Source organism: Bombus vosnesenskii, unplaced genomic scaffold (genome assembly GCF_011952255.1).
Source record: "Bombus vosnesenskii isolate JDL3184/JDL3185 unplaced genomic scaffold, Bvos_JDL3184-5_v1.1 scf7180000013264, whole genome shotgun sequence".
NCBI classification, from domain to species: Eukaryota; Metazoa; Arthropoda; class Insecta; order Hymenoptera; family Apidae; genus Bombus; species Bombus vosnesenskii.
In genome coordinates this window covers 6442595-6470067 of record NW_022882924.1, presented here as the reverse complement: position 1 = coordinate 6470067, position 27473 = coordinate 6442595, and the positions used below count along the sequence as shown (strand labels likewise).

Genomic DNA, 27473 nt, shown 5'->3' with positions numbered 1-27473 from the left:
CACGAGGAAACGTTCCAATTTGGCGATACCCAATTACCCCGTTTGATTCGATAAGTGGAATGCACGCGTGAACGATTACGATTCGCGCGCATGTTTGTTAGAATGGCCTACCAGCAGTTGGAATTATTAATAGGCAACCTTCAGGAATATTAACTATTTAAGAATCTCGAGTCGGCGGTGTGTCAGCTGGTTCTCGATAGCATGATCGAGGGAGCCGTTCACTTGGCCGATATAGGCGACAGTTCATGGTTTCCCAACACGTTGGCCCTGCAATTAAGTGGCCGCTGCCTCGCACCGTTTGCACGTTTAATTAATTGATCGTTCTGTCAGCTGACATGCTGATCGATCGATTATTCTTAATTATCGTCACGCGGCACGCATGAAACGCGGAGAGGCGGCCGCGTACAGAAATTTCAGGGTATAAGACACGGCCGTGGTGGAAACGCGTGGAACCCGACATGATCGTAGACTCGTTTCGTAATGTATATCGGAACTGAAAAGAAGTTATGGTACTTGTTTATCATAATTATATCGGAGCTGCTTTAATTATTCATGCGGTAATAATTATACTTCTGTCCTAACAGTTTGCGGTGTGACAAAAATAAAGCCGTTTTACATGAATTACCATGAAGTGTCGCAACTTGGATCTGCACATTAGTGATATTAATGTCAAGAATATTATTTCCATGCCGCGATAGTGACACCAGATTGGAACGGAACCCCTCGTGAAAGTATAGGATCGTATTTTCAGCCGGGAAATTTGCACCTTCGGCAGTAAATAACAGCGTACGGTCGTTATCGGTATTAATTTAGAACGTGTTGCGACCATATAAATTTCTCTTATCGCTCACAGATGATGCGTGTTACAGGACTTTGAGAAAATCTAGTTTCGATAATACCTACTTTCCAATCGATATGGTTAGTTAATGCGGTATAATTGAACGGTTACTTGAAAATAACAAATGAGTTTTAACAATTGCGGTAAATAAAAGACACGGCTGTGGGTTATGATAGTAAGGTGTGTAACGCGTGGACGTGTCCTGTAGTACAATAAATTAATCGAAACAAATATATGATATTCTTCTAGGAACGTAAAACGATCACCGAAAGGAAAAAACGGTGATCTCGCTATCGATTCACTGCACAGCTTCGTTCTACGAGAATTCTCTTTTTCTCGCACTCGCCGATACGCTAATTATCTTATCCGACCTTACGTTATTAATGAAATCACGTAAGACTACTTTAGCGATCGTTAATATGCCAAGAAGCGAGCCCCAATCAGTGGAGAGGTCAAACGTTCGATAAAATCAGCGATTCGACTTCAAACCACAGCTTCGATTCTCATCCGCAACCTGTACGCGTGCCATACAAATCGTTCGTTCCACCGGTAATAAAGCAGAAAACGCATTCTCGGCGGCTCGATCGGCGAAACAATGACGCGCGGAAACAACGAGGCAGAAATGCAGAAAAGGAAAAAAGGAGAACGAAGAAGCGTTGAGGCGTAGAATCGGTTTGTCGCGACACGACGGCCAGGATGATTTTTCAAGCGGCATCGATTCGCATTCGGCTCGCGCAGTTTTCGCGCGATATCGAAATTCGAACGAAAGGACACGCGTGTACGTGCGAACGATCCAAACGGTCTCATTGCGGAGGCCCGTAGCCGTCGGCTCGTCTCCGCGAGCCAGCATTGCCGTGTATGCAAATGATCCCTCTTACGAGCACGACCGTACCGAGTTCGAGAAAGCTAGTAAATTGGCTCGCAGGAATGCGCATTTGCCGTGATTGCAGCGGACACCTGCTGCTGCACTTTGCGCGCCGTTACAGAATCGACTGGCTACCAGCTTGTCGACGAACCTCCGCTTGCCGAATGCACGTGGCGAATTCGATTGAATTATGCCGTCTCTTTCTCCAGGAACGCCGAGTTTCGTTATACGGCTTTATTTAGCACCGAAGAACGCAGACTGCCGATATTTACGCAGACGTGGATTTTTACGAATATAATGTAAAAATTGGCAATCGTAAGAAATTCTGATTTTCCGCTGTGACTGTTTCTGATAGAAAGAGGAGCATCTGGATGATAGAAGAAGCAGTTGATACAAAGGATATAAAAATATGTCGCACCGAACACGATGGTAGCAACGATAGAACGAGTCGAGCAACAACGATTGTGAGAAGTGGTTTTCATGCGCCTGTAGCGGGATTATGAATTAAAACGCAAAAGAAATTTGAGCTGCCAAGAAAAGCATTAGCAAAATTACGCGCGTTATACGTGAGAGCGTATAAACAAAGTAAAATAAACGTAGTTCGGATAAACGGCTGTCTGATCGCACGACTCGGTGCGCTGCAATTGATTAATAAGGAAAAGGGAATTAACGATAATTTAAAATAAGAACTGCAAGTTAATTATATCTCGTTATATCTAGGAACAGGCATATTGATCCAAGGAACATTTAGAAAATAAATTTTAATAACGGTATTACGATAGGTACGAGGTTTTTGGTACGTTTAATATGCGCGTGGAAACTGAACCGTAAGAATACGTAATTCGTTATGATTGCTATTCTCGGAATTGCAGGAATACGAATTTCGTGCAGTTTCTGAATAGAAGACGCGTGTTGTGCGCATTTGACGACACTGTCGTGTCTCTTAGAATAATTTAATTTTTGAAATTGGCTGTAGAAACTCTCTGATCGTTCTAAAAATAACGTTGGTGATTTATAAAATAATTTGAAAGAGTCACAAAGTCGAGAAATTTATCGAAACACAAATGAAACAATTAATAGGCGAATGCAAAGTTATAAAAATGAAGATTTGCAACTGATAATTTTAAATAAATCGTCTAGTTTCCTATCGTAGTTTTTGATACTCGAACAGGATCTTCATCGAAGTTATTTCCAGAAATCTTACACTTTCAGAGTTTCGATATTGTTATCTGATAACTTGTATCTTTTAACAATGCAAATAGCTTCGTAAATTATAAATAATGTAATAATTTATCCAATCTTACAAAGATATATTAAAATTGCGATTAGACGATGATGGTACGCAGAAAACGTGTGAAATTCGTGGAACTGTAATTCCAGGCGACTAATGCGCCGCTGATTATACGTCTTTCACGGATTCTTCGATCCGCGTATCCTTCTGATCCAGTTTCCATATATTAAGAGTAATAAAAAGCAAATTTCTTGGCGTGTCCTCTTGCTGCCGGAGGTTCAAGGATAAAACGATTCCCTACAAAGGGGCAGTCCTAGATCAACCGGCAACGCTTTCGCAATGCTTTCAACAGTCAAGGACGTGGTGGAACCTTGCTCATCTCGCGATTCGTTTCAATCAAAAATTATCAACTCTCGAGGACGCGTTTCACGCGATCTAAAAACGTGTGCCAGTGTCCTAACATGGTATCAGGCCCCCTTCTAAATTTCTCCCTTCGAAAATAAGTATACAGAATTTCATGTAGGAAAATTTTCAAAACTTTGAAACAAAGACATTTTCCTGAAAAGAGGGGGTTTTTTGATACCATCCAGTTATAGCTAAATCCTGTAGGAAATTAGCAAATAAAAATTGCAATTACTAGCAATCATGAACACCCCTTCGAAAATAAGTATATAGAATTTCATGTAGGAAAATTTTCAAAACTTTGAAACAAAGACATTTTCCTGAAAAGAGGGGATTTTTTGATACCATCCAGTTATAGCTAAATCCTGTAGGAAATTAGCAAATAAAAATTGCAATTACTAGCAATCATGAACACAATTATAATTTCTTCATTTGTTACTCTTAACTGCTACTAAATAATTCAATTTATATATTTGTAACTACGAAATGTTATATCGCATCGAAATAGAGTTTGTTAATTTTATTTAGAAACTAGAGGGTGTACCTGATATTAAAAACATCTGTCTTCTCTAGTGATCTCAACTTTTGTAATCCCGTCATCGGAATATGCAACTATGCAAATAATATCTTCGATCGAGCCGATCTCTTCTCTGAATCTTGCTATAAGCTAAGGCGATCGACGTTGCAATTATTTAACTCCTACAGTGTCATTATCATTTAACTTTCTTCGTCCGTCTTTTTTTCTTATATATATATATATATCGTTCTCAAATTTTCTCCTATATTTATATCTGTTTTTCGTTTTCTTCGTCGTACATCTATTATCCATTATCGTAACTCATTTTCTTCCTTGTACTCGTAAGTCTGATTTGTTAAATAAATAAATCTGTCTACCAAGCTGGTTGCGATAAAGTTAAAAAAACAATCGAGTCGTCGAAAAGATTAAAGATCGTCGTACAAACAGAGGGAAAAGTGTAAAGCACGTAACATCAGCACAGCTGGCATACATTCCACGCACAAGTCAAATACCTTTGTCATTGCTCTGTTAATGGCCCGATAGTGACTCTATTACCGCTGAATTAGCATCGCAATAAGTACGAGTAAAACACACAGCATTAACGCTATCGTCACGATCGTCCGTTCTTAGGTGGAGTTTTCTACAGTTCTCTCAGCCATAGATAATCTTTTCTCCCGCTCTCTCTCTTTCTTTCTCTCTTTCCCACTCAATACCTTGATTGTCCAATAAAACGACGATCGTGGACATTTCTCTCAAACGGCGTATAAAATCTGCTCTCTCGGAGCCCGTGGAAAAGATCACCGGAAGAAGAGAGAAACCGAGTACGGTATTCTTGAATCTTCGCTAACCGCAGCCTCCACTAGCCCATTCCCCGACAAATACGACGATCGCCAAACATTTATTTACCCACGAACATCTTTTCAAACACCCGCGCCAACGATGTGGAAACTGCCGATAAACCAACAACATCATGGCCAAATAATAATATTATTACGGCTATTTAAATAAATATACATAGCTGGGATCGCGAAAAGTGAGCGTATTACGCTGTTTGGTAACAAAATTGCAAACATTACTTCGTCATGTTGATAAACCGACGTCTTCGTTACCAAATATCATAATCGTCGAATCGTAATACTTTGCTAGACTAATATTTTTGAGTGATTTTTATGAACCAATACTTCCGTGATTAATATATATATATATCAACGTGATTGATACGATAAAGATATTATTACTATCGTTCGCACGAACGTATCCTTCGATCGGTACTATCATACAGAAAATCATGCAGTTAGGTAAGAAAATTCTGAAAACTTGCCGACGAGAATCTTCGAAACACGTAGGAATGAGACGATACGTTCTAATGTGATCGCGAGTTTCTATAACAGATCACGGCGTTAGGAAAGATGCACGAACTTTCTAAAATCAACGATCATCGTCTCTGCCTTGAAATTTCGATGGGACGATAAAAATCGGCTGGATAAATCCGAAGGCATCTGACAAAGGCTCGTTTTCGTTTCGCGGTGATAGCAAGGTGTCGCAAGTCTCAAGAGCGAGCGAGCGAGCGACCGAGCACGCAGTTAGACGCACACGCGTGGGCGTATCACGCGGAGGTGTGTAGCCGGTCTTTAGAAGCGGAGAGATAGCCGCGGCTATACTTTCGAAAGCATCTGGTTTTCTGCAACCGGAGGAAACTTCCTCTGGCCAGGAGGCGGACGGTGAGGAGCCGCGCGCGCGTCCGCGTCACGGCGAACCAGTGCAAACAAACCGAGGGGCTCTTAACCAAACGAGACGAAGTAGAAGAAGAAGAAGAAGAAGAAGAAGAAGAAGGAGAAGAAGCAGAACACGAAGAGGAAGGAGGAGGAGAAGATGAAGAAGAGGGAGAAGAAAAAGTAGGAGAGGAGCGTAGAGTATGCGTGCGAATGCGTGTCGCAAGAGGGACGCGCCTGCAGGGGATAGAACGGGAGAAAAAGAGGGATCAACGCGAGGGATTGGGAGGAGACGAACCGAGTGGACAAGACGAACCAAAGAGGAGCCAAAAGTCAAAGGAAGAGAAAGACGTCGCGCAGGGAATAAGAGAAGGAGAAACAGCGAGAGGGAAGAATTACCGAGGAACGGAATCGTGGCTCTTTCGATGTATGCAACGTATACCTGTGGATACGTGAACGCGCGCAGAGGTGTGCGCCTCCGATCTTGTGTTTTATATTGAATGATCAAAGATAAACCGGTTGTGCTCGCGAAGGAGAGGAGCAGAGAAGCAGAGAGGAGTGAGAAAGAGAGAAAATATACAGGTGCGAGGAGGGTAAGAGGAGGATCGACGTGGGGAGAGAGAGAAACCGGTGAGGAGGAAGAGGAGGAGGCGTATGGAGGTGAGAGAGGCAAGCAACGAAATGATCTAGGCGCGGCAAACAACAAACTGTACGCACGAATACATAGGCATTTCAAGCTCTCGCGTATACATGACCGTCCCAATGCCTCGTTCTCGTGCTGAAACGTGCCTCGTTTAATATCCACGATGTCGTTATGGCAGACCTCTCAAGTGTTACCTGCGCGTATCGCGCCGAGGATACAACGATTACAAGCTAGACACGCGCCGTTCCTCCAAGATCACCAACACTGATTCTTAACTCTGTTTACCACCGAACCAACGTCTCCGATAAACGTTTGCTAATGTTCGCGATCATTCGCATTGAAACACTTGCCAAGTATCCTCTCCACGAAGCAAATGTTTGCGAGCAAAAGCCCATTCGCAGAGAGGAGATCAAGCGCATCGTAAATAGATTCGAATCTGACTAGAAAGTTCCATGCATTTCGTACGTACGTACGTACTTGGAAGGAAAAAAGGATACGTTCGAACTGTAACGTGAGAAAGTAGGAGCAATAGAGAAACACGAGCCATGTCTTCGAGTATGATCGAACCTTGACCAAGTAGATTTCAATTTATTAAGAGTACTTTAACCAGAAATACACGCGTATAAGTATGTATGTATGTCATTTTTCTTACTTCTAGTTTTCGACGTTTCTTATCTTTACAGTACAAGCGTATTACTTTTACATAATATTTCACATAATAATATGTAAATATACGTGAGAGGTACGTTTTCCAAGTTTACAAATATTCATTCTGAGATTCGAAATCAGCTTGTTTAATTCATATTCGTTGTAAATTCGTAAGGTGAAACGTTATCTAGAAACGAAGAGTAATCTAATTCTACGAGTATCTTGTACCGAAATTACCGAAATTAACTTGCATCGAAATTAATCCCAGCCATACGTATACGTGTTTCGTAGAACAAAACGATCGTTCCTCGGAACATGGGCAACGATTAATGGTAATGCTATCATCAACACGTTGTTGCGAATGCTTTCAACTGTTTATACTTGCTTAAGGCTTGAGGTACATTTACACGTGACACTAAATCGTGACTTTACAGTCATGACACTGAATGTTAGAGCAGTACATTCTACTGCTGCCTCCCTCCCTTCCTCTTCGAGAGGAAAGTCATGACTTTGTGCCACGTGGAAACGTACCATTTACTGCCCTTGCGTTCTTCGCGTTTCCATGGAAGCAAATTCACGTTAGCAAACGTCAGCAATTTTTTAATGCTTTTTATGTATTTGGCTTACTTCTCTGTTTGTCTGTCTGTCTGAGTGTAATTTTTGTAAACGAAATTTCACCCACTTCCAGACCAGCTAGAAAGCTGAAATTTGGAACACACGCTCATTTCCGACGACGTTACGATATAATTTCAGAAAATCGACAATTTCTTTTATTGAAAATAACAGTCTGCCGACGACTGTTAATTAGCCGAGTAGAAATCTGAGAGAATCTTCTTATCTCACAGTGACGAAAGAGTAAAAAATAGAAATTAAAAAACAAAAAATAAAAAAATAATCACTTTCATTTAAAAGCGTGTACTAAAAAGAAAAGAATAATTTTCCTCGTCAGTTATCGTCAGCACACCTGTTAATCATAGAATAGAATATCGTTGAATCGTTGGTCTCGAGATCGCTAAACAAATAAAAATCTAAACTATTAGATTTCTAATTTATATATTTTTCGCGATTGACGATCATAAATCGCCCGGTTCTTTTCGTTGGACGTTTTTCAATAATCTTCGTCGGCGACGAAAACTGAGCGAAACGATGAAATAGGTTTCAAAGTTCGAAATTCTGCCGACAAGGGATTTAAACTGAGACATCAAATGGAAGATGCTGGGTTGAACATTCGCCTGATGCTTGTTAGTTACTGCCACCGTCTGACTTTTATTCCCTCTTCTTTCCACATTTATTTCGTCTTTTCTTTTCTTTTCTTTTTTTTTTGCTTTTTGTTTGAGCTTCCTTTCGTAGAAGAATCGGTCTTCGAATCTCGGGAACAAGATGAATCGTGGTTTTTAAGTAGTGCTCGAGGGAAGATGTTGGTTCCAAGTGAAGTATTTAACGGCCCTGTTAGTTCTTTTCCAGCATAGAATACGCGAAGCACATACAGACAGAGTGGAGTGTTTGATGCTCGTACCCTTGTATGCATAAAATCTCAGCATCAAAAGTCGAATCGGTAGGAAAATAGATACTGGTTCCTTTTTAATCATAGAATGTTAAATAATTCGATGGTTCTCGTTAAAGTTAAGGATGCTGAATGATCGACAGAATTTCACAAAAAGCACTGCGTCGTTATTACAGCGATTATGTTGTTACTGTTTTGTGCGCGAAGAAATTCAATTTCCGATTGATCGCCATAAAGAGAAAGGATAATCGTTAATAGCTTGGTAGAAGACTAGATGCTTCGATTCCGACAACTGGATAGCCAGGGATCGGTGTAATTATTTCGCTGGATCGTTTCAGGCCTGAAACGATAATTTAATTTCACGTTGCAACGTGTATTCCCGCTAGACTGACAGGAGTTTTGCAAGAAAATTAGGTGGAACGCGATATAAAGCATTCTAGCATTATTCAATTATTCAACAATCGTGATCCAATTACTGCGTCGATGTCGGTAATCCAAGGCGCCCTATCTCGATCTTTCCTTCGGAATATCGAACGCAACCGGCACTTATTCAACGCGATCGATTTATTCTACAACGTGTAACAACAAAACGGATTGCAAGCCAACCAGTACAGATAAAACTCCATTGACGAATAGATCGTACAAGGTTATTCGCTCGTATCGACCAACCACGCTCGAATTTCCATCGATGTACAAAGAATTACGTACGTACGCGCACGAGAGCGTGTCGAAGATTTCTCTTTAACGTAGAAATAAATACAATTCGGAGGCCAAGTAACGATCAACGATGCAGAATTGATCAAGCAACGTCGACATGGAAATAATCGAAACAAACATAGTTAAAGAGCGATGAGAAGGATTTTAATGAACGTTCAATGCGAACCTTCTCGAGATCCTATTCATCCGACGAGTCGATAGCTCCATAAACGAAGGATAGCCTGATACGAAGATCATCGACGAATCTCATCTCTGGCACTCGAATATACCGAGAAAACACATGTTCGTCGGGAATATTAGTCCGAGATCTCTGTAGCTGGTTGTATTTCGTACGTTATCCCGGTGAGATTTAATCGGCCAAGGCTACCACCGTTCCCAGATCGGTGAGGAGATCTGGCTCGACGACCGTGCAAAGAAACGAAAATCATCAATGATCTAAAGCTCATCGGTTCGTGGGCCAGCCAACAGGTGTAGCTTATCTAAAGAATCAAATCAAGGTAATCTTCCCTCGTACGCCTCGTGACGATTCTCATCTAAGATTCGGTGGCAGAATTGGATTCAGGGGCGTCCTTATCTCACCATCTGGGTCTTCACTCCGTTCACGTATATCGTTCTCCGTCTCTCTCGTATAGTCTCACAGCCGGACTTTGTCCGTTCCTCGGGCTAAATCCCACGCACGCACATCTCGCCAGTATAGGAAGACAAGACGACGCCACGGCTTGGCCTCTTGTCGATGATGTATTCGTGCTGGCTAGCAGTAGGAAGGACCTCGAGTGACGCACGAAAATTCGCAAGAAGCGAGCAAGATCTACGTCCTCGATTCGCAAACCATCCACTCCCTCCATTTCCCTCTGCGTTTCGTTTCTCGTCGTCTCGTTACGTTTCGTTTCGTATCAACGTTTCCTCGTTTCATACTAAAAATCTTAACGTTTCCAGTTCCTCGCGGGTCTATCGCGAACTAACGTATTTCTATATAAGCTATTTATAAAGAAAACTGTCTCCGTCTGTCAGGATAAATGAAATGAAGAATGAAATATTAATCTTCGCCGAGGAAATGAATAAATTGAACGAAAGATAGAAGATCAATTTCGTCGGAAATAAATTTATTCGTCGGATACGTCTCAATTACGCCTAACAAGTACATCGCTGTCGCATAGAAGACGTGGAAAAAATCGCTTGAACCAGACGTACGAGCGCTCTCGAGGCATCGATCTGGCGCATAACTCGCGCGTAGAAAATAATCAGTGACAAATAGAAAATAATCGGTGACAAATAGAAAATAATTGTGGGTATATTCCACGAAACGGACTGCACGTGCACGAGCGAGCTCCGAGGAAGAGAAATGGACCGGAAAGGTGGAAAGGCCCGAGGCCTGATACGAAGCCATCGCTAGCCGATCGGTCGCGTACAGGACCGAAGGCACAGCGTGCGAGAGCAAGGAACGCTTTTCAGCATGGGAGTGAGAGCGTGGAACAGGTGTACGCTCGAGAAAGCATATACCTGTACACATCCGCGGAGACTGCCTTCTCTGCTCTGCCAGGTGTACAAGAAATGCCCGGAATTCACCGCGTCGAACTTCTGACCCCGAAGCGTTTATTAGCCACGATCTATTGCTCAATAGGAAGCGTGCGCCGCGTCTTGTTACTCGTTAGTCGAACACCGGCTCTGCGTACACCATCCTACGATCCTTTCGTGTCCTTTCACGTAAGCAGAGACGCTTTCGAATTTATGTGAATCGTTTTATCGAAAATATCGTGTTGATACTTTTACGAATTTTCACGAAACGGAGACAATTCGTGTAATCGAAGTTGAGGATCTTGGATCATAGAACAAAAATCTGAATGCGCGAACGAAAGAATATTGAAAGATAACGTTCACAGCGACATTTTGAAAGGATATATCCAGCGATGTAGAACTTTAGGATTCGAGACCGCGTTTCGTTTGACTTACAGGGAACAAAGTAGCTGTGAAGAAGAAGTAGCTGTTAAGCTAGCAGTACGAAGCTATCTTTTTCGTCAAAGTAGATTAAGAAATTCTCGATAATCTTCTACCCAAAAGATCAACAATCCCATAAAAAAAATGAATATTTGAAAATTTCGAGTTAAATATGCATATAAATGGCACATTCACATGTTTGCACGCTCAATTACTGGACACTGAAGCTTAGCAAAACCCACAGGATGGACTGTTTCTGCGATGTTCCGCAGACTATCGAAAGATAAATCACAGGCAGAATATTTTAAAATTAGCCTCCTATGTTATATCGAAAATAATTTCTCATTTCGATTACATTGTGCTCCAAAGATTTGCCTATAAATTTCCATAAATGCAACAGTTACCAACCGAACTTATTCAAAACCTTTTTCTACTTAAATAAACAATATTTTACGAACTATCGCGATTTAAAAAGGTATTGTATAGATGATCATTATATTGCGATATTACCATAGAGCATTAAACTATTCGATATTTCTATCATTTTCATTAAAAACTTCCTCTGTTTGATCGAAAGTCAACGAATAGACTTCAGTAGACGCGTAATGTAAGGAAAGCCATAAATAGAAGATCATAAAACTTTGTACAGCACAGAAGTAGTAATTGCAAGATAGTAAATTTTTACTCACCAGAACGATCTGCGGGATGTACTGACAGATACAATCCCTTGTTTCCATCAGGATTATTCACCCAATGATCGAGAGGCTCGCTAACGTTTAATGTCAACCACCCCTCTTTTCCTGTCGTCGTATTCACTGCATCTACGTATTGCAACTCCCTTGTCCTACAACATGAAAAATACAGTCGTATATAATATGACGAATACAGCAACTGTGAAAATTTCTATTAAAAGTATGTATATTATTTATCGTAACGAGGCTTAAGGCATCGCTACTTCGCCAGTGTTTCCAATGTTTTCTTTTTTCTTTTTTTTTTTTGTTTTGTAACTTTGTCTATAAAAGGTATAAAATTGATTCAAAAGATTTATTTAACTTTGTCGTCTTAATATTCGGATTATTCGGATTGGCGATTACTTGGAAATTTCGAAATGTTCGACGTAACTGGATTTATAACAAATATCGATTTGTTATAAATATATCAGAATTGTGACTATTATATATTTAAATCTTAACGGAAGCCTAGTATTAAGGCAAAGTAGCCGAGCAAAATAATATGTAAAACAGAGTTAAGTTTTCAAAACAGTATGTGTCAAAGATTCTATTCTAGTGGTAATGTTACCTTCTGACTAACAATAAGCTCTAAGCATTGCAACGCATTAACCGCTAAATGCTCGGTGTCACTAATATCCCTGCGATTTTCCTTGCATACATCAAGGAAAACTCGCGTTACTCATTACGTTAACACGCAGTTGTGTGGACATCATACGGACAACACACGTCACATGGAAATTATCTCGCTGATCAAAACAAACATCTTCCATCCTCGCACCTCTACAAAATTTTTACGCTTCTTCAAACGAAACTTCAAATATTTTCTCACTCTATGCAAAAACTATGAATTGTTAATAGACACTATTAGCTGCGCTGTTCGCTACACGGCTGCTCCTAAATACCTGAACGTCTTGGTCGGTTTTTAGTAATAATATCTACGCGAATGTTACGAAAGTAGGAAAATTAATAGTTTAAATGATATTCATCGTCTGCTATATTTACCATCTATTTCCGAAAGCCACGAATTAGAAATCGATGTTACTTTTTAACGACGATCCCAAAAGATACAGAGATGTGGTAATGGTAAATTTTATTTTTTTCCTTCGAACGTTTCAAAATATTTACCGATATTGTCCGCCTCGATTAGTATCTAAGGACATAACGTGAAACGAATAAGGCTAAAAAATAAGAAACGAATATCCGTTTGTGGTCTTAACATATTCGTGTCTGAAGATGTTAAAGTTATCATTGAAGATGTAATAGGATGCTTGACATATTATACACTGAAATTTTCTATCAAAGTACTCTTTCCATTATCGCAATATCTCTAAAGTGTAACGTTACATCGAAATACGTCTAACAATTTTTGCTGATAATAAAAATTAAATCTTGTCCATGGGGCATACAAAATACGTACGTGTCAGATAAAATACGTTAAAACAGAAAAATATATTCTGCTATATACGAGTATAACGATAGCAGAAAATAGGGTAATCGTAGATGCTATTATCGATCAAGAAACGATCGGATACATTTAAGCGATAACGTACATATGTATATCCTGACAATTAGCGATAATAGCAAAGTGTGTTAATTGGCAAACACCAAGATTCAACAGCAGATGGTCAAAGACGTATATTGTTTCTCTATCGTTGCACGGCTTCGAATCGCGCAATTCATCGATAAAATCGATCAATAGAAAACCACTGATTCTTACGTAAGCACGCTAACCGTGATATACATCGTACGACGAAGCATATACGACTATTTGCCATAATTCGTCCTCGATCGTGACTCGACAATTCGCGCAAATCTATCTTGCACGTGGCTCGTGTCAATATGATTTCAGCGAAACACACTAATCATTGTTCATTGAGCGAACGGGCTCATCTCCGATCTCCACGGTCAAAGACATTCCTTAAACGACGCATTTATCTTTTTCCCGGGACTGATTATCGTTCCCATAATTGAATAATTGAGAACGCTAAAACTGTATACAGACGCAGGACGAACGTTCCCGCATAAATTTATCACCGGAGATTGTACGCATTACCCATTTTCTTTCCGTCTTTTTCCCTTTCCTTTATCTCGGTTTGTTCGTTTACGGTTTGTTTACGCGTGGAAGAATTTTTAATAAATTACGAAGCTCTTGCTACATCGAAGTATCGTGATATTATCCTACGCTAAATATTTATTAATTCTCTTGGACGTTCCAGGATTTTCTTCTTTCCTTTAATCTCGATCGGTTTGACATTATCTTTAATAGCTTCGAGGTACGTGTAACGAGTTTTATGTCTCGCACGTTATTGCAGATTCACAATGTGCTTGCCAATTTATTAGAATTTACTCGACCCTAAGGTTCCCGTCGATCTCGATTTATTTAAAATTATTTTTCTGTTTAAAAGAAGATTCACAATGTGCTTGCCAGTTTATTAGAATTCACTCGACTCTAAGGTTGTAAAATTTGTTTCCCTCCCGTCGATCTCGATTTATTTAAAATTATTTTTCTCTTTAAACGAAGAAGAAATTTGGTATTAGTTTCGAACGAATGATTAATAATTTCACAGCGAATTCTAAAATGTATTGATGTTCTTGGAAATAATTGATATACGTTTTGTTTCACGTTCACGATAACGTATTGTTGGCGATACGAAATGTTTGTTTACTGAAATTAATTCTCTTAATGTGTTGTAACAGATGCGGCTGTTAAATTGTTTTCCTTCGGCCGAGTGTGAATTCCTGAATTGCAAAGCGTAGAATTGAATACATTTCAGCCTCGCAGCTGTGCATTCATAAACGTAAGCATTGATGAAGATGTCTCGCGATTATCAATCAACTTTTAGCTTTCCTGAGGTATTATGTATATTTGAATTTCAAAGTGCAGCCGTTACATTGTGATAAACAGGCACAAAGACAAACATCAATTTTTTCCGCGGCAAATTGAATACCATCGCTCGATGATAAATACCGATTGAATCTTAACAATTTCTTGAATGCGAAGCGTGAATAGATAAACGATCGGTGAAAAATGATAAAAACGCGTGTGATAGAGATAAATTCAGAATGAAAACAAAATATTGAAACAAAATAGCGGTATCAAATTGCGGAATTATAATTATCGTAAAATTTCAATTACGTTTAATACGCGTGCACGAGTGTATATATAAATATGTACATACGCTAAAATAAGATACAATAATTGGCAGCGATTGTAAAACTGCGATAACAGCGTTATCAGAACGGTACACGTAATTCTATATGATCATCTAATGCATTTATAATCACATTTATGCTAGGATATTACTGTATTTGTTACTATTGCGTTATTAATCATTCGAAATTCAGTAATGCGACACGTAACTCATTTTGACGAATTTTCCACTTCTACTTATTACGATTAATAGGAATTACAGAAGTATTAGACAAATATTTCGACAAGTAACAATGTATATGATAAATTTATAGAATATTCTATTACATTCTACTTATAGAGTACTCCGTTTATATTAAATTAATACGATATAAATAAAGTTAAAATGAGAAGGACAAAAAAGGAACAATTGATCTTTCCAACTAAACGAATACGACACGTGAACCCCATAAACCGGCGAAACGGAGCGAGAACAGCCGTCCAAGAAACGGCGGCAAGCGAGAAAAATTTATGAATTGCTAATTGAGACTAAAAGCACGAGACCCTGAAGCTCGTTACGGCAAGTGTCACTGTCTGACTTTCGTCAGAGAAGTCCTCTTATCATGGTCCAGAGACAGCTGACGCGGCCTGGTATCCCTACCACAGGAGAACTCTTATGGAAACCTGGTGCGCACACGTAAGAAACCAGAGTCGCCAGCTTGTCTCGGCTGGACCAGAAGGTGGAGGAGGATAAAGAGGTGGAGGAGGATGCGTCACGCATCGAGTTTGACGGAAGAAGCCGAAGAAGAAAGAGTAGAAGGAGGAGAAGGAAGAGGAGGTGGAGTGGCTGCGTGCGTGTAACTGCGTAGGCACACCAAGTAACTCGTGCTCTTAACTCCTCGCTCGGAGCCCGTCTCCACGGCTAATTTACCTCAATTTACGGAATAGCGTTTCCTGTCGGGGGCCTGTATATCGGTCAGGTCACAGTACCAAAGTCTACGGAAGTATCAGACAGGGATGGCTCTAGACTAGCTGTCGCCATCCGCTATACGGTCTTTCTCGTCTGAGAAGCGGACACGTGGACGCGAACCGAGCAGCTTGCGTTGCTTGCTGAAACCGTCGGTCTGTAGCGTCTATCGAGATAAATCGTCCTTTCGAGAGATCCAATTCAACGGGGATAAGAATGGAACCGCGTCAAGACAACAATCGTTCGATCGTAGAGATAATCGAACGAAAGTACGATACAAGGAACGAGAAGAGTCGATGAAAAGATCATTGTCAACTTTGAAATACCGTACCTACGCACAGGAGCTCGTCAAGACTAGACTGAAATATCAAATACCTGAACCGTAGAAACAACTGAGATGATCGAACAACATGATGTTATTTGCGCGATGATTGAACAAATTCAGAGTTAAGAAACTGTCAGGAGCTAGCGTCTCTTCGAAATAGTTGAAATTAAAGGAGTAGAGAATATTTTGAGAATAGTATCGCGGTGTAACTTTTGAATTACAGGTGGTCGAAAATAGTAGGTAGCTTTAGAACATTTCGTTTTACCTGTGCAGCGTTTATGCTTAAAAGGAATCAGAGAAGACACAAAATTCGCGTTTACCTTTTCACAGGTAAGGATTTTCAACGTTCGAGGGTTAAATGTAACAAAGGAAGAATGGGAAATTTAACGGAAGGATGGACACCTGTAGAGAACGAGGCAAAATATACGTATCTGATCGTTTATTGACTAATTTCACCTAATATCCGTAATAAAAAATATATCATTGCTATGGAATGACCCAATATATAAGAAATATGGCGTAATATAGTCGGTGGTTCTAGAAAGGAATCGGTCGTTATTCGTGCGCCGCTAGACGGCCCCGGATATGAATGAGAAAGGTAGAATCGACGAAAGACGAGTGGGCTGGTCCCCGAAACTCTCACAGGTAGAACAAATACCTGAGATTTTTTCGGCGACTTAAGGACGGCCTAATTAGAGGCACGATGACGATGTCAAAAACCACGGACTCTGCCTGAAGGAACACGAAATTGGTCTAGCCACCCACCCGGGTGGGATCTGCCTCACCAACGTCGGACGAAGACAGAAGAGAAAGAGTACCGTTTTTCCACCATGCCCCTTCCCCGTTCTCCTCTTCGCCCTACTCGCTAGTTAAAGGTCACCTCAAACCTATCAGTCACCCTTACTCACCCCGAAATAGTAGCCAGTCAGAGCTGGCTGCAGGTAGGAACAATACCTGAAACACTTTTCCCAGAAACGGGACATTCCAATTAACACGATAATGACATTCAGGGAAAGAACACATTCCATTGCAAGCTCGTAAGGAAAAATACGTAATTCGGCGTCTTTGAATTTGTTGCCTCGAACAAGGTGTAAGGTGTGGGAAAAATTAGTTACGATTTTTAAACAACATTCCTTCGATGGCACGTGTTCCGAGGATACAGCGATAGAAAACCTCTGTTTCCTCTGAAAACCACTGAAGAAAAATTCTGTTTATGTATATAAAACGGATTTTAATTGAAATATGACTCTAGCGGGACAATTAGCATTGCGAAAGTAATTTTGAGGGTACTATGTTTTAGCATTAATGGTCTTATTCCATCTACTTTTAACGCATAACGAGCTCTCTATTATATATTACGTTTTACTGCGAAGAAAATCGCCTTTAAAAATTTATCGCCATTGGCATTAGGTATATTCCTGTGAAATTCTCGCCAAATCGCACTAAACGAATTAGTTTAACGTTTTCACTTCTTGCGTGGAAAGTTAGAATGTTGAAAGCAAATACGTCATTTGATTTCTTATCGAAGAAACTAATAAGAAAATTAATAATGCAATTTGCCGACTACTTTTTCGACTCGATAAGACTTTCTAAATTATCGGAACAAAGATCCGAACGACCGTGGCAACTATTACGATAAAAGTCCCGTATATCTTGGCTCTTAAAGAGTTAGAAAGAGCCACATACTTAAAGGACACCTCGTATAATCCTCGCTGAAAGCAGATTACCCCTAACTTTGAACTGACAGCCCGAGTAAATCGCGTCACATGCAAACAAGCCCCTTTTACAAGACTCACCCGTCTTCGGTTCTCAAGACCCGGTAGGCTGTGATCATGTACGATCCGCGATTCCTCCGATTCTTCACGTCCATGCTGCGATAGAGCCTGAGCTCTGCACTGATTATGTGTTCCCCCGGTGGTACCTCGGAGACGTCAAACCATAGCCTTTTGCCGCGCTCATGCCTCACTCCCGGAACATGATGATCTGCAGATCGAGAAAAAGCGTCTCATTAACCGATGACGACCGAGCGAATCTGACGAAACGAAACGTAAACGTAGATTTACGACGGGATTGTCGAATGGCAATTAGCTGGTTCACCCGGGGTAAAGCGCTTTTACTCATTATCCTTCGGCCGGATACCGATAGCTGAGATAACTTTTGTAAACATCCTTTCGACGATTCCCTTCGTAAAAGCGTCCATCGTTGGATCTTAAGAAAAAAGAGATTTTTTTTTTGTCGTTCACGATGTTAGGAAACGATAGTACGATGGTATAATGCATCGGTATAGGCGTGTAATGGGGCTGTGAGCCGCGAGAAAAGGGAAATAAATAAAGCGCATCGTTACTTATCGCAGATACGTAACATCGAAATGACTGGAAAGCGAAGAATAATAGGAAGGTACTTAGGTTTACAATACTTTCGGGGAAAGTAACGGGGAATAACGCTGTACTGCCTATTAAGCTAACAATTTCGCTTCTGTGGACACTGTCGATGTACTAGAGACTACTTTGGTCATAAAGAGCACACATTTTTTTTTAAATATAGCTGTTAACATAGTTTTGTACATATATTGCATCATAAGAATTAGAACCTGAAATATCGTCGAAACTGTTAATCGTAGCGGAAAATGTTTCGAACGAACGTTAAATGAACAGCAGGAGTATAATATTCTGTAATTAGATTCTTTATTAGTTAACTAAAAAGTATGAAAGCCAAATATGTATTAATTATAAAAATTGCTTCTTTACAAATTCCTATAGCGCATATATAAATTAACATATTCCTATATTATGTATCAACATAGATCACTATAGTTGCAAACTTTTCTCTCGCCTAATATAAAACTGGAATATTATGTTCGTAATGTTTAATTATTATAAATATTCGTTTCTGTAAATATTCTTAGCGAAATAGAAAATTATATCGTCGATACGATACATACGCTTCGTTGTTTTCCTTTTGCGCAACTACCTCGCTTAAGAGTAATTATCCTTTTATTTCGAGGTAGACCTCTTCTCCTTATCTCCCTGTTCAACCACGAAAGGTAAAACTTTAGAAAACAGCGGAAAAGGTAAAATGCCGATAATCTCCGTAAACTGAGTAACCTGTTCGTTTACGATAAATTTCGAACCGAAGCACCGGCCCAAACTTGTCTTCCCTAATTGTCTACCTAGACATTGCCTAAATTCCTCTACAACCGTTCCATTCTCCGAATATCGGTCTACAATGCACCTTTGGAAATATATCGTTGCTGTCGTACAAGTTCCTTGACAAAGCATAGCAGAACCAAAAGCAACGAACGATCAACAAATATTTTGATCGTATAAGAAACGCAAGATTCAAAATCAAAACGTAGCTTCGATATAAGCTTCTCCCTTTTTTTTCCAAATCCGCATTATTAAATTCTCGCTATCGTAAAAATTACCATTCCGTTATTAGCTTCTCGCAAGCACAGTAGGAAAGATTAAAATTCCACTCGATCATTCAAACAACGTAACAACGCGCGTAAAACGTAACCTGTTACTTGCGATCTAGATTGCGAAACCCTTAATTAATATCCTGCCGGGAACAAAAACAAGAAAAGGACGAAAAAGATGAAGAGAAAGCGACTAAAAGAGAAGAGGAGGAGAACAGAGTCGGATATAGCACGACTCGGCTTCGCAACGAGGCTCGGTCAGCCGGTAGGAAAAAAGAGTATCGTTCCAAGTAGCGATTCGACTTTCAGCAAACATCGATCAACCAGGTTCCAGCAAAGCCCCCGACCCGCCAGCAGCCAACGGTAATTCCATCGTTCACGCTAAACTGGTTGCAAATCAATTTTCCCCGAAACAACGAACCGAGCTCGTCCCAGTCACATCTTAATCCCGGAGCGATCTGGCTGGCGGTACGGCCTCGAAACGGGGATCGGCAGATCGTCGAAACGTGGACGAAGAAGAGGAAGAGGGCGGATGGCCAGTGCACGGGCAGCAGGCAGCCTATAGCCGACACCGATAACCAGCTATCCTCGTTCCGGCACGAGATCGATAAGGGAATCGTTACCTCCGTAAATGAGAGGCCCCCAGAACGAGCCGTGGACAATTCGCAGCGTGAAATCGTCCTTTTTTCTACCGCCAAAGCGAGCGCCTCGAACAGAGAGCAAAAGGGAAGCCAGCAGTAGGTACCCTTCCTCCGCTATGGTTGGAGGACTGTGGCCCTTAAGTAATGCCTAATGTTTCTCCCGAGGAGGCCGACTCACGGGAGGTGGGGGACTAGAACGAGGAGCACAAGCGAACGAGAAAGCCGAAAAGAAGAGAGGAGGGAACGATGGGCAGAGAGGGGTAGGGGGAGGGGAGGGCATAAAAATTTGTTTTGTTTTTCTCTTCGGACGGTCGCATTCCAACGGCACCTGATTGCCGCGAGCCGAGCTGGACCCCTCGGCTCTCGGGGTGGTCCCGAATAGCTTGGGACCATCCTGGACCGCTCCACGACCGACTGGACTTTTGTTTTTTACCCCACCAACCACCTCTTTCTCTTCTACGTCTTCGGTCCTCCTCTGACAGAGTCCTCTCTTGTACACCTACAAATACTCTTCTCCTCTTCGTCTTCTCGTCTTCTCCAACTCTAATCACTCTCTCGAAAGGCCTCTCTCCTCTCCTCTTCTCGCATCTTCTCGCATCTTGTCTCTCGTTCCTCCGCGCCTAACATACACGCGAGAACTTGGAAAGAGAAAGAGAGAGGGCGGACTAAAACGGACTAAACGAACTCAGGGTCCCTCTTTTCACATAGGAACGCTCCTTGTTCGTTCTTGCGATATTTTCCTGGAAATATCCGTGGGCCGTTTCTCGGAGATCCGTCGTTTCGCGGGCTGATCGACGATGAGTCGATCCACCCGTTCTATGCTCAGTTCGACAACTTTCGACCACGAGTCCGGCTGGATTATTAGTTCGCAGTAACGCAGCGACCGGATGCTCCTTTCGGATCATTCGAACACATCGACCGTGGGAATACCGTCTCTTCCTCTGTGCCCGCTGCCGCCGCGCTGCGTTTAAAGGCTTACGCATAGCTTGCATAATTGTGCTCCGATCGATCGTCACAGTGGAAGATGCAAATCACGACGGTTTAATCGATTTAGAAAGCTTCGACAAGCAACGAATTCATCTTTGCTCAATGTGTGAGATTTGTATGAAACTTAGTTTTGGCTATTCCAGAGAGAATCTTAAAACGTTAAATGTCAGTGTCCTTTTTCTGGAATTTTTATAGAATTTTAGAAATTTTTATTGCCTTAGGATTTCACCTAAATAGGATCACACGGTATCTAATTAGAATATTTTTAACGATGCAGTCAAACTCATCGGACTTAAGGAATTAGAAATTCACAAATGTACAAGGTTTCGCCAATTTTACAAAGATCCTCGTAAAAATCCCATAACTTACGTAACTTACGTGCGATTAAACGAGAAAGATTTCATCGAACGTAGGAGCTCCGCTCTGTAATGTCACGAACCTTCCTCTCCTCGTTATCGTGTCAACCGTAAACGGTTAAGGCGATCACGAAGCATCGCCTTAAATCTACATCTTCGCAATTTATTCCTAAACCTTGCTTTTGTTTCCTTGCAAAAGTATTCGTCTCTTACAAATGCAAATCTCCAAGACAAACTAGAAAACGCGTACCCACCAACAGTGCCATTTTTCTGTTTTCTTGAGCCGATGGCAATTCTTCAGCGAAAGACGAGATCTAATCGAAAATATTTCAAAGCACCGCCTCGTAAACCCCGTAACCTGCGTGAAATCTCATCGGGACAGTTTCACCAACTCGGAAAGGAGTTAAAGAGCCGACACAGAGGAACGAAGCATAGTACGAACAAATGGAGGCACGAAGAGGAAACCGAAACTCAACAGCCGTCGCACACGTCGCGTCGGGCCTAATCATTAGTCTAACTACGAACAGAGGGAACGGTGCTCGCGGCATTCGCCACTTTTACACAGTGCGCAGAAACAACGAACGATCCATCCATCTCGTTCTGGCATGTTTCTCCTTCCTCTTCTTTCCCCTCTTCGTCTTCTTCTTCTTCTTCTACTTCTGCTTCTCCTTCACCGGACCTCCCTTCTTCCTCTTGTCTGGCCTGTTGAAGGAGCCGCCCTCGGCGGAAGATAGATAGATAGGGAGAGAAAGAGGTCCTGGGAAAGAAAGAAGCAAAAGGAGCAGCCAGGATGAGCCAGGGCACCCAAGTTGAGACATTTTTACCTGCCCGCGGCTTCACGTGGGGAGAGATATTGACTCGTCTTCCCCGTTCGACTATCCACGCGATTTGGCGGAACAGAGAGGGCAGATGGGGAAACTTTGTATAATATATGGGCCGCACCGCGACTCCGCACGTACGTGTGAGCACACGCCTACAAAATTCGTCCAGATGCACGTACCCCGAAAGGATCGGCCTACAGCGGCCCATAAATCGGACGATACTTTTTAGGGGAGTACGCGATTCCCTCTCTGACAAATGGAAAGATCATGAAGACTAATTATACGAGCAATTAATATTAGCTCGTCCTCTACGCGATGTCGAGTTTCTTAAATAAACGTTCAGCTCTTATTTGTTAATACATTTTTTAATGGAACTTTCGTTCGGAGGTTTGAGCAATTTGTAAAACAACGGTAGAGGAACTATATTGAGTTGTTGGAAAATACGATAAATGGAAACGAACGACCATGCAACGATCTACTCTTAAAACACACTGTACTTTTTCTGTTTTTATACTGTTTCGCGACATAGAGGTCCGGCCCGTTAGCTGAATAAATAAATTGAAATAGAATTGAAACTTGTTGCGCTTGTGATCAAAATTTATTTAATAATTTAATAGACAGTTTTCTCAAAACTCTGAATCATGTGTTTCAACTTTCAATAATTACGTGCCTCTGTGGGGACAAAATATTGGACATTAACGATTTTGTTTGACAAGTAGAATGGACAAATGCTTTCGTAAAGCTGAATTATGCGACTGACTTGGAATCTCGATTCGCTGTGAAATTTACGGCGACTCGCGGCGAGAAATGAAAATTATTGAGTCGCGTAGAGTATGTAAATTTTCTTTTCAGAAAAATCAATTAGGTGCGGTATAAAAATCCGCAGGGAGAAATTTATGAAATTATTTATGAGACGTTCCTTTCGCAACGGATACCAAGTTCGACTGGACATGTAATGATGTTTCTAGTTTGGTCCGTCTGTCAATAAATTAGCATCTCATAGACCATCGTACAAAAAGGCCAAGAACAAACAACCTCTAAAAAATGATGGCAAAACATATTTCTCTAAATATCGATGACTTTGTAATCATCACGGGAACTGCAGGTTTATTCCAAACTGAAGGACGAACATTTAAACATTAAAAAAATATATATAATTACATAATTATTTAACAATATATATTTAATAATTATGTAACATATATTTCTAATATATATATATATATATATATATATAATTGCGTGATGTCCTATTAAAAGAAATTAAGTCATCGTAGAACACCGTTATAGCCCCTCTTTAATACTTGCAAATTTACGTAATTTTTACGTTTACGTGCTGCTTTTTCTTACGTTTGCCACGTGTCAAATTGACACAAATTGACAACAAACGAGGGTGAATTCGATCGTACTTTAACGAGCGGCAGAATTTCGGGCGACCCTGCCATCCCGTGCAAAACTGCTGGTAACTGGACTTGCCGGTACAGTAGCAAGTTCCATTCAGATCGATTTTTTGGCCGTTAGTAACGCGCGTACGTGTAACAAACAATACGGGAAGGAACATGAACGAGGATAAAACAAGTATAAACCAGAAAACCGACGTACGATGGAAAGAGAGACGGGACGAGAAGAGATTCTGTAAAGGGGGTAAGGGGGCTAGCAATGGCAATCAATTAAGACTCGCTGGGCGTCGTATAACGTAATAACGCGTTTTAATTTATGCTGGTTTTTATCGGACGCCCGGAGTTCCCAGTACTGGGTTGGGTACATATGTCGAATAAGTTATGGTTATGGGTATCAATTTATATGCATGCCGCATATCGCGTCGAAGAGCCTAGAACGTTTCTCACCGCGAGCCACGGCATGAGACGTCTCGGAGATAAAGCAGGAGGGACAGATAAGCGTGAAAGAGAAAGAGGGACCAACAACTTTCCGAGAACTGTTCGACCGCGCTTCTTCTGCCACCCTCGCGAACGGACGCGACTCCTCCGTAGGACCTCGAAACAGATCTGAGACCGATCTCAGCCTCGAGATCACAGAACACCTTGTCTTTTTTCCTACATCGAACCCAACACCGATGTTTCTAATGCAAAAATTTGTACCGCGATTTTACTTACAAATCCGCGTTGAATTTTGAATTATCATCTTACTCGAGGAACTACGAGTTCGAGCGTTTGGTTTTGCTTCGTTATGGCAGTCTCTCGCAGACTGTAGACAAGAGATTACGTTTTCTTATGTCTCTCAATCAATTTTGTGCAATTTTGCTTATATCTGCGAGGTTAGATTTTAATTCTTCAGGGAGTTAGATGTTGATACTTGAGAGTTGCGCGTAAATTTGTCGTCGTTTTGGATTTCGCTGTTTGCTCGAATTCTCTTCCGTTTCGATGAAATACGTGAGTTTTGCAGCGAGGGAAGTTGGTGGAATTTTTGAAGCTTTCGACGACAGTTATTTTTGTTATTTAACTCAATGCTCGAAAACTATATATAGATGCGACATCATTTTAATTTTGCTGTTTGCTTGAGTTCCTTCTCGTTCCAATCTAGTGCGTAATAGTAGTTAACGGGCTTATTAAATTTTTTTAACAGATTTTCAGTTCTTGCTGCAGGAATTGCTTTTGGAAAAATCGATGTGATGATAGTTACGTAAATGTAGATTTAATGCTATTTCGAATTACGCTGTTTAAATTCCTTCTCCATTTACAGCTCTCCCGAACAATATGAATTAGTATGAACAATGTAGTGAGTAAATCTTATATCGTAATCAACTTGAAAATTGTTCGGAGTTTTTGAAAGGGTTGTTCTCAGGGAAACTGATGTTTGAGAATTATATGCAGATTTATTGCAATTTTGGACATTCGTTTCAATTATTTCCACGAATCCATCGCGAAAAAGACACGTTTCAATCTTTTTCCTGGTATAATTTTATTTGATGAATGGCAATTGAATTGGTTCTTAGATCTACATAGAAGAAATTCTTCTTCTCTGACAGTAATGTTTCTCGAGAACTCACTTAGTTGCAATTCGAGTCTCTATCGTATTCTCTGAAACATATTGAAACTGTAAATGTTTTCTTCTATGGATTGTAAACACTTCACATGACTGAGCGATCATCATTTCGAAAATGATTTACAGAAAAACATTATTTCCTCAAATAACTCGCAGTTTCCTCTCGGGGCTCTCTGCTTCTTTTTCGAACTGTCATAACAAATTTTACCAATCGATTACGATCGTTTGAGAAGACAAAGAAAATTGTTTCAAATTCTCAATAAATATCTCGACTTTCGTAAAATTTCATCGTCAAGTTCGATCATCCTTTAACTTGGCGATTTCTCAAATTTAACTATTCCTTTTTCCTAAGGATATTCCGCCTATACGTATTTGTTACGCGACGAAACAAATCCCAAGTCCTTGAAAAAGTTCCTATTCTTCTTGCACTTAGTTCTCAGGAATTCATTTATTCGCGGTGAATGGACTTTTCGCTGTACTTCCTCAGACATGTTAGAATTATGGATTATCTTCGCGTCTCTGCCAGCGAGGGGCAACGTTTTTCTTTCTCCTCTTCAATTTATTCTATCACCGCGATTTGATGAATTGCACTTGCTAAGAATTCTAATTTCCCCGTCAGACCTCTTCTTTATTGAACATTAGTTTTCAAGCATCCCGGATACGTGTTAGAATTTTAGATATTTCCCGTTTCTTCCTGCTATTTCGATGTCTTCTTCCTCTCTGCGATTCAACGAACTTCGCTCGCTGTTGGCGAAATATTTCAACTTCATAAAACAGCTTCCTCTTCTTATCCCTGCTGTTTTTATTCAACGAACTTCAGTTTTTGTTTTCCGTATCGTATTTCCTGAAAATTTACCGAGGGTACTGAGTTTCCAAGAAACCTATCAAACGTTGAAATTTTTAGACGCGTCTTTACTCGGAAAAGTACAAGCACATCTTCTTAAAAGCTTCGTACAAAACACACAGCAATTGAAATTGTCTCGACCGATCGAATGGGTTTTTTCTCTTCGATGTGAGAAAGATAAACGCGAGGCTTCGATTCCGCTTTACATTCCTCCTTTTCGTCTGCGTCAGCTAGAGCGAGGAAACTTCTTATTCTACCCAGCAATCATTTCTCCATTTCAGCGCGTCAATCTTTTCGCGATTCTTTTAAAAACCCTTCAAAAATTCTTGGAAGGATGCAGCATAATTCCTCGGGATGAACGCGAGGTGGCGAAGCGTGAAGAACGCCATTCGATGGATTAATGTTTATCGCGCTAGATCAGGCGTGCGTATCCGTTGTGTACTATAAAACAATTTCTACGGAATTTTCGTGCGAATACCAGCTATGCAAAACTATCAATTTCCCAGCCTTCCGCGTTTATCTCGTCGCTTTATTCATACGACCTCGAACTCGAGCGAACGCTCGCATGTAAACTCGTTCGTATTTGCATCTTGATGTGCACCGAGCCTGCAGGGGGAAGGTCAGGTAACGAAGATCCAACATCGGCGATGATCATCGGTCCCACCTCTCCCCGTTCAGACTACAATTTCGTCACTTTCGCGTTTTATGCCTTTATTCTACGAACTCGTTTTAAAAAAAGTCTTCCTCGAACCGCACGGCCTCCGGCAACTGTCCGCATAAATTTGCACGATCGGGAAACTTGCAAAACCGACTCGTCCCGCGCGCGAATGCTTCGCTTCCTGCGTGTGTCAATTAGCACAACAAGCTCGCCGCTCGTCTAATGAGCGCGAATCGAAGAAATAACAACGCGTTCGCTTTTGCAAATTGCTCGTGTAACAGATCGAGCGCGGTTTTTACAGTTTACGTTAAATCGTTGTATCGTGTGCCGGAGGTAATTTCTCTTCTCTTTTTCTCTCTTTTTTTTTTTTTTTTTTTTTTTAATTCATCGTGGATCGAAAGTCAGCTGACATCGAATTACATTCAAATCGGATTATTTATCGTCGAATCGAACGTTTTCTCGAAGCCTGTTGTATAGCCGAGAGCACAGAAGAAACACGTATACAAGAACTTATGTACTTTACTTATGTATTTATCGAGCACAATGATAAAATATACATAAATACGATCGGAGATACAACGAG

At 40.9% G+C, this 27473-nt stretch overlaps 1 protein-coding gene across 1 annotated transcript in view; it reads right to left on the bottom strand.

Moving 5' to 3' along the window:
- Positions 1-27473, bottom strand: part of LOC117235366 (protein 60A) — a 41651-nt gene that overhangs the window by 5080 nt on the left and 9098 nt on the right. Inside the window, exons 2-3 of the mRNA XM_033497326.1 lie at positions 17962-18148; positions 11702-11856 (exon numbers count right to left, since the gene is read on the bottom strand). Of these exons, the coding sequence (XP_033353217.1) occupies positions 11702-11856; positions 17962-18148 (342 nt within the window). The remainder of the gene's footprint in view (positions 1-11701; positions 11857-17961; positions 18149-27473) is intronic.